The sequence below is a fragment of the Crassostrea angulata genome, chromosome 4, assembly GCF_025612915.1.
Source record: "Crassostrea angulata isolate pt1a10 chromosome 4, ASM2561291v2, whole genome shotgun sequence".
Lineage (NCBI taxonomy): Eukaryota > Metazoa > Mollusca > Bivalvia > Ostreida > Ostreidae > Magallana > Magallana angulata.
The window spans coordinates 42,227,850-42,236,768 of NC_069114.1; the positions used below are offsets into that span (position 1 = coordinate 42,227,850).

An 8,919-nucleotide genomic window follows, 5' to 3' on the forward strand; every position below is an offset into this window, starting at 1 on the left:
CCCTTCCACGCAGCCGTAGACATCAGATTATCTATTTATAAGTTATCATTAATTATCTGTCTACCCACAGGCCAACCATGCGGATTTAAAAGGTAACAGGGAGTTTAAGATGAACTGAAAATGTACCTTTTATCAAAACGCGATAAAGATGTTTTCTGGATCCCTTGTCGTAGGTATGATATTCCGGGGGAGAAAAGGTGAATAAACCACCTCAGCGTCAAGAAAAACGAAAACTTTTGACGGTAAAAGCGGTAATAAAATATTTCGATTAGGGAACCATGCTTTGAGTATTATAAGACGATCATTTAGTGTTGGGATGATCAAATCCAATAAAGCCCGAAAGGTTTCATGATAGATTGATCATCCCAACAGTATATGATGACTCATAATATTCAAAGAATGTTTCCCTTTTACTTATATTTATATAATTCTTAGCAATGGTACGTTTAAATGTTAAAATTAATTAATTGTATGTATCTATACATTACAAAATCGATTCGTAGTGTTATCATAGACAAAGGTACTGGAAAATATGATAAATGATAAATATTCTATCTTACTAGTATGATCTTTCGATGCGTAAAAAAAATTAATAAGGATGTGCTATGTCTATGAATGTTTTCTTTAAAGTCTTATAAGACAGCTGGTTTTCACACAGATTACAAAACAACCAGGCTTCATGATTTCTGAATCAAATCTTTGTGTATCGTTAAGATATGGTCAAAATGATAAGGGGGCCAGTTCAATCTTTGGTTCAGTGAATTTATTTTGCATGCTAGATGACAGGTATGATCGATACTGAAATTGCACGTTTTGGCAAACACAGCCCCGCCCTTACACCTTAAAACCGACCCTGGAGCCACGACTTTCCGAATTTTGGAAGGGGCTTCATTGTTTACGTAAACTAAATATACTCTTTTGTCTGCTACAGATGCTAGTATATTCCAATCGCTGACTACTGTAATATATGCTGCATGAAAGTCTAAACTTAGTACTTTAAAACAACAGTGTGCTATTAGGTTACCTTACTGACTTGAGATACGTTTCAAGTTAAATTTTGTATCTCTTTTTGAACTCCGATTTAAAACCGATCGAGGTTTGGATTCGGAATTATAAAACAAATGAATTTTTCCCATATATAAATATATTTATAATTATAAACTGTATTATGAATTGCATTATTGATTGTAATAGCCATAACTGAAATGTTTTCTTGTCGTAATTCTCCGATATATCGAAACTGTTGTTGAATGCTATATCTTTTATTTGACACCTATTTGGTACAGAGGTGATTAAAGAATGCAGATTTTTTAAACAACATTTTATGTACATGCATTTGTATGTGGCCAAAATGATAATGCTTCTCGTGTCAAATTTGAACAAACTTGAATAACCGAAGGTAATTGATTTATAATATAATTACAAACTGTAGGAAGGTTGCTCTTAAAAAGAGACGTTGATTTTCTCTTATACAATATATTCTAAATAAACTTTGCACCCCTCTTTGGACCTTAAAGCTTCGGGGTTTAGCAAGTCGTGATTTTCTAGCCTAGCTTTGTATTTCCAATCAAAGTTGTTCAAGAGTATGTGACCCTTCATTCTTTTAGCATACTAGAATCCCCTACATTCAAGGATGATTTAAGCTAAGTGTAAAATATAACGCCGATAGTCAAGGGTACATAAAGCTAAAATTCACAGAAACTATTTTTTTTTTTGCAGAATGTGACATGTTTTCTAATGTATCTCATCTTCTTTATACTTGTGAATATATACCCCCATTCATATGAAAAAGTAACATTTTCTGCATTTTCTGCATGTTTTTAAACGAAATTAAACCATATTAATTTAACATGAGATCTTTATAAGTATCTGAAACTGTATGGAAAAATAATCTTTTTAACAAACACTGAGCCAGGTCCAAAAAATGTCGGATCAACCAACCATGGAGGAGTAATCTATAACGCTATCAATACCTGTAATAGAAAGTGTAATTTAAATACATGTATGCATTATTTTCAAACTGAAAAATGTCGTGAAAGTTGAAATGGAAGCTACTGCTGTTTCATTAACGGAATTAAAAGCAGAGCCAAACAGATATTTTTATCATTAGCAAACAAAATATTATATAGAAAATGGGGGTACATGTATATATTAAAGTAGTACAGTAATCAAAATTAATATAAAGTGACAGTGTTAAATTGTCATGTTTGTATAACATAATGCACATATTTTCTTTCAGTTGTTCTCTTTCCTAGGAACTGTAATTCCGTAATACGATTTGTAAATGCGTCAATGCCCATAGTCACGTGTCCAATACCTGAACATATTCCACAGAACTTTCTACAGTTGTCCTCTCTCCAGAGGCGATAGCTTTCGTTTGTACACAGATCTGGAGGATACTCATTACAGTTTGGCAGTCTATCGCTACAGGGAACGATTCGTGTAGGAGCTACAGAAAACAATATTATAGTCTTCAAAATCATTGTGATTGATTGATATTAACATGTCCACAACATTTTGTCTTTCCATACTATACCAGATGCACTAAACGCGCATTATAGAATGTATTAGTAAAACAATTAAAATATATAACGCCGTTATTCATCTGAAACAATTTACAAAGTTTACTATCTGTAAAAAGTTAAAAATACTTTGAAACTATAACCATTTCCCCGTCCATTCTGTTATGGTCCGTCTGATTGTCATATTGTTAAGCCTGCTATATTAACCAATAGCAAACAATTAATATCACAAAACAATTTTTAAAAATTCACAATTGTTGAAGGTGTGTTTTAAAATAGAGTCAAACGAATTATAGCATCGCTTCTCAAAAAAGAATAAATACCTTGGCAATATCCACAATACGCTGGACAATGCTTAAGGGACCAGGGATAATAAATGCCATTGGTGATACAAATCATGGACGCATTGTAAACTCTACAGTTCAGAGTATCTTTGCAAGCTGAAAAATAATAAAATACGAATTAAGCTATTGCAAAAAGTTTATCATATATTTTAAGAAGATAGCATTTTTAGCCATAAACTACATGCCTTTGTATCAAGTAGAAAAGAAAAGCTACAAACATTTTATCTTAAGAATGGAAATATTTTTAAAGCTAAGCTCTCCTAATACAGGAGATTCATATACTGTGGAATCATTAAATTTCGCGGGGGCCAATTTTCGTGGATCACTTATATTTTACAAGTTTGTGGGGACGTAATTTCGTGTATTCTGTTAGACTTACAAAGGAAACATGACTTTATAACAGTTATTTATTAATTCGGGGAGGATGTAAATTCGTGGATGAGAGGTACCCACGAATTCCACGAAAATTGAGCCACCGCGAAATCTAATGATTCCACAGTAGTCTCTAAATGGTCTCTACCATTCAGCTCTCTTTAAACACTTAATAAAACTTACCTTCAGACGAATAGCTTGGTTGAGAGCTTGTAATAACAGTAGATGTTATATTGATAACACTGATGATGAAAAATTAAAAGCTTTATAAATAGACATAAAATGTTGGGTCTGGAATTAAGAACATTTTGAAATATTTGATCCCAATGATGAAAAGGGTGAACTATTTGATTCTCATTAGTATGGCATGAATACAATACCAACAGACAGTTTAGATCAATTGCATTTCAATTCATTTTATTGGTAAGATGTAAATAATAAATTTTGATATTTTTTCCGAAATACTGCATCCATTTTTAGAGTTCTTTTACCAAAAGGTAATGGCTTAAGAGGATGGAGCTATTACTTAAGAATTTCATCCTTATCTTTTTTAAAAGATTCATCACAGCTTTGGTTAATATATTTCTTAACGTTTCAGAGAAAAATGTTCAAATGTAAATACGCAATGGTAACGGAAGCCACACGAACAAAGACCGTTAACAACGGGGTTAAACAGGGTCAACTAAGATGCTACGGTGACCTAACAATAGGACAAAAAAGAAACACATACTTTGACAGAATCCGCAATGTAAGCGACAGTTCTTTCGTGCCCACAGGTAGTAAATTCCTTGAGAATCACAAACGATGGCAGTATTGTAGAGCGGGCAGTTGGCGCTTGGGGTATCTTCACAATCTGACGAAAAAGCAATGTTTTTGCAAAATAAGTGTCACAAATTCACAATGTTCTTGCAAAAAGAATAATTAATCATTACAATCTGTTTGTCAATCTACATCGTGTGTCAGTAAACAGCATTTAATATTAATTTATCCTTTCCGAAATAGAAGGAAGAACTGGTTTTGGTCGACCTGAATTTGCGCTTATGGGAAAAGCAGTTCCTGTAGGTGGTCCTGTATAAAAAGAGTAAATGAATGTTACAATCAACCAACTATAAAATGGAATAATAAAGTAGTTATCAGATTGTGTTACATAAAACTCCGTACTTTTAGGCGGCACAAGAGTGGTCGAGGGCGTCAACATTGCTGAAAAGAGACAATCTAGAGTAAAATTAATTCAATTAATCAATTTCTGTTTATATTTTTTCAATCCAAAGAGTTCAATTATTAATCATTAATTACAATTTCAAATAAAATAAAGATTGCATGATTAATATACATATTGTCGTTACATTGTAAACATGTTTTATAAAATGTACGCAAAAGGTTACCCTTTGTGTTGAAACAAAAATTATCAGTGTATTTTATTAGTATATCATCCAGCAATTCAAACTTGCTCACACACTTGTAATTTTGAATGTTCGTGTATACTTACTCAACTTTATCCAAATCTAGCGTTGGCATTTTAAACACTATTTTTGATAAACATAGTTTGGTTCATTGTAATGGTTTTTGCCACAAATACGGACCTATTGTCTTATCTTCTCTGTCTCGATTGTTCATATTTAATGTTGCACTCGATTAAACTTTCGCCAAAAAGTGTCCACTAACTGCACTCTTTATCTCCTATTCAATTATTATTGTAAATCAACCAGACATACATCCACTTTTGTTAAACTCTGTACAAATATTTTTCTGTCAAACTCATTGATATTTTACAATTTGATGACTTCTGTCCATGTTCATTATTAATTTAATTGTTATTTATTGTTAGGTTTTCTCCATGCAGAATTTTTTTTAAATAAAAAAATAGATATCCACTTCTTATTTTTAAAAATGTCGCAAAAATGCATATCGATTTCGTAAACATTACATTGCAATCAATATCGATCATTCCTTAAGGAATATTTTGCAGTAAACAAGCAGTAAACAAATATTTTTCTTCCTTATCATGATATGTGTTCTTGGTCACGTATCAAGATGACCCTATAACGTACAACCGCAGTGTGATGATATGAGAGCACATTCTGGTAATTATTTACTTTGCACAATCTAATGATATTAATTAGAGGCTATATACTCGTATGTTGAGTCAATATTATGCATACCATTTAACAAAATAATGCTTAAATAAAATTTTCTCTGCATTTTTCTATTTTACAAACTTTGTTATCCTACTTAATATAGATAAACCATACATTCGCCTGACCGCTTTCCATCTTTCACAACTGGGTTAACGGTTGGATGAAACTTCCATGGAAATTGGACATCACCCAAGCCTCCATCTAAATAAACAATTTCAACTTTGAAGAAAGATCGATCACAAACGTAATGTAAACAACAAAAACAAACATAGGATGATATAGATAATTTTCTGCGAATCACAAGTCCCAAATAATATATTTACATTTATTTGTGAAGGTTTTTGAAAATATTAAAGTATAGATTTTATGGAAATGGATATTGTACATACAGACCTTAAAAGCATTCTTACGATTGTATTTTTTGATTTGAAAAAGTTATTTGTAGCTGGTGTTATTTTCGCGTAACGCAAATTAATTACTGAAGTAAGCGTTTATTTAGCTGCTATATTTCAACAAACTTCACTCCAAACAGTTTTTATAAAGTGTTATAGAGTTGAAATTTACTTACATACAAAAGATATTAAGATGAGAAGGAATGACCTCCAATCAACCATGTTTAACATTTGTACCTAATAATCAGAAATGTACAATACCGATTAGGTGATTGCTTATCTGCAGGAGACAACCACGTAATGACTTGTTTTGTGTAAGAATGAAAACAGGTAACTGTTCAAGTAGAGAGGTCACATAAGTATCATAGATCGTATATATACCTTTCAGGGAGTTTTGTGTTTGAAATTATTAGCTTCATTTTATAGTCTAAAGCCCAATCCGAAACTCCTCGGTCTGTTATCCCCTCTTTCTATTATTTATTGGTTGCAAACATCAGTTAATTAAGTTTGGATATCACATTATCTATCTATTAATTATTTATTATCTATCTGCCTAACCATATGCCAACAATTGCAAACGTTCGATAAAAAAGACCCGCAATCGTTTATTAGCCACTTGTCAATAAGTAAAATGAAAATATTGTATTCGATATTGGATTGATATTCAATTGCAATTGAGCAGTTTTGTAATTGTTGTTGAACGTCTTAAACATTTTAAACACTCGAAGCTATCCAAATATTGTGAAGGCAAAGGTATTTATTGCATTTACCATTTGCTACTACAATAGTTATAAAAATAACTCTATAGACATAATAACAATACATTTAGTTTATTTCCTAAGACTGAGAAAGTATAGGAAAAAAATTATACATATTATATATCTTAACTAAGTGGCCATATTGTCCCTACCAAAGGGCCTAAACCCCTGACACAGGGGACATGAATTTCAAAATCTAGGTAGCGGACTTCATGGAAATCATAACAATGCATTCAAATTATCCCCACTTTCCATCTGATATGGGAGTAGAGAAGAAGATTGTCTATGGTTTAAAGCACATTTTTACTAAAAGGCCAAACTGACCCCGAAGAAGAGCCCGAACACTAGTTCCAGGGACCATTGATTTCACAATATTAATTAAGGGCTATAGAAACATCATAATCAAACATTCAGTTTATATCCCTGAACTGTGGAAAAGATTGTATAAAATATGATATATATTTTTACCATATGGTCATGTGCCCCCTTCCCCTTAGGGCCTGAACCCATGATCCAGGGGCTATGAATTTCACAATTAAGGTAAAGGACTTCATGGACATTATAACATGCATTTAGATTTTTACAAATACGTAAGAAAATAGAGAAGAGGATTTTCTAAGATTTAATACATTTTCAATTTATGATTGACATTGATATATGAAAACATAACCCTGTATTTAGTTTCCCTAAATTTAAAACATGAATAGAGAAGATTTAATACACATTCACTACATTGTCATATTGATTCTGCCCTAACATTGGAACCCCCAACCAAGTGGCCATGAATTCAACATTTTTGGTAGTGCGCCTCATTGACATTATATTGACATTATTAATGACATTGATATTATAACCTACATTTAGTTAGCTGCAGGTCTGTAGCTCCCGGTCTGAAAAATTTCGGATGGACGACCTGGGTCGTCCATTCAAATTTTTTCAGCCCGGGAGCTACAGAATTGCAGCTAGCATTTAGTTTATTTCCCACAAATGTTTGAAGTAGAGAAGAATATTGTTGGAAATTGGCAATGTTTACATATTTGGTTCTTCCCATGAGGGCAATAGCTTGGTAACGTCAAAAATTCTCTCAATTGGGATCTCTTATCCTAAAAATGTCTAAAACCAAAATAGGTACATGTAACTATGGTGCTCCTTGCAAGAAAAGTCAATAGGGATTAAGACGGCAATTACTTGACATATACTATCCAATGACGTTTCGTCATTTCAGTCCGAGGTTTGTAGCAAATTGTATTATAAGACACATTTCCTTTAGACATCTTGTTATCAATACATTTACTATGATGCAATGACTCATATGATATATCGTTTATCAACAACCATATCCACTTAGCCAGTTTGAAGAAGTAAGGATTAGTAGCTGTTTTTTTTAAGTCCTTGAAATCAAGTTTAAGCTCTGTATTTGAAGCTAGCCTTTTAAACATAACCCCGGAACGTCATTCTTGGTTAGAACAAGCATATCCTTATAAATATTCATACGCTTTTAGAAAACTACCAAAAGTTTAATCTACGTCCTTGGATAAAAAAATAATTAGAAGTGGATTAGAAGAAAAAGTAAGAGAAAGACGAGCCTTAAAAATTCTACCTAATGTCATCAGAATTTTTTTTTATCACAGGAAGCAGAAACCGACAATCTACATATTGACAAACTCCTCCCGCACGCGAGTATTTGACCCACAGAAAAAATATCAACGTCCTCGCAGTTCTGTGACAAGACCCACAAAGGCAGATTAGTAACGACGTAAAGTAAATTAATTTGAATGCAGAATAAAATAAACATGCCTATTTAATCAAGTAAATTTTCATTATTCATAATTCATAAGATTTTGTTATTTATTAAATATAGAATTTATCTCATATAAAATGTTGTTGAATAATAAAGATTTTAACATAATGTACATTACAGTTTATTTCCTCTTTCCTTGCAGCAGACATTTTTCTTAAACTTACATATAACAAATTGACTTTTTACAGAGTCCCCCCCCCTCCCCCGTTTAAAAAAAAATCAAATTTACGTATCAAAAAAAATTTGCTGATCATAAAAGGAAAATGGATCCCCCGGGAGCATGTAACAAATGGAAGTGAAAATAAAGACACTATTGAGCAGCTCAAAAGCTAAAGGCATACTACGCACTCCAAATTCTTCACCCGGATTAGAATTTTCATGATTTTGAGAATTTCTTTTTTTTTTTTTTGCTTGCGAAGAGTTTTTGAATGATGTCACGCCCCTTTAAAAAAACATTCCTGGGAATTACCGTAAATATAGTGAATAAAATAAATGTGAGCATTCATCCAAATGAGAGCAAGTTACAGCTGTTTCATATCTTTGAAAAAATGTCCCCATTCGTTAACTCTGCAAGATTTTTAGAAGATTTTGA

The 8,919-nt window shown here is 32.3% G+C and overlaps 1 protein-coding gene across 1 annotated transcript; it reads right to left on the reverse strand.

The window, feature by feature from the left end:
* Positions 1 to 1,902: 1,902 nt before the first annotated feature.
* On the reverse strand, positions 1,903 to 6,088 carry LOC128182435 (uncharacterized). The gene is made up of 8 exons (XM_052851058.1): positions 5,945 to 6,088; positions 5,491 to 5,577; positions 4,400 to 4,438; positions 4,265 to 4,306; positions 3,969 to 4,091; positions 2,846 to 2,962; positions 2,318 to 2,449; positions 1,903 to 1,973 (listed from the first exon to the last, which is right to left on the reverse strand). The coding sequence occupies exons 1-8, from the start codon at positions 5,997 to 5,999 to the stop codon at positions 1,933 to 1,935; spliced, it is 636 nt and encodes a 211-aa protein (XP_052707018.1). The 5' UTR covers positions 6,000 to 6,088; the 3' UTR covers positions 1,903 to 1,932.
* Between the last annotated feature and the right edge of the window lie 2,831 nt (positions 6,089 to 8,919).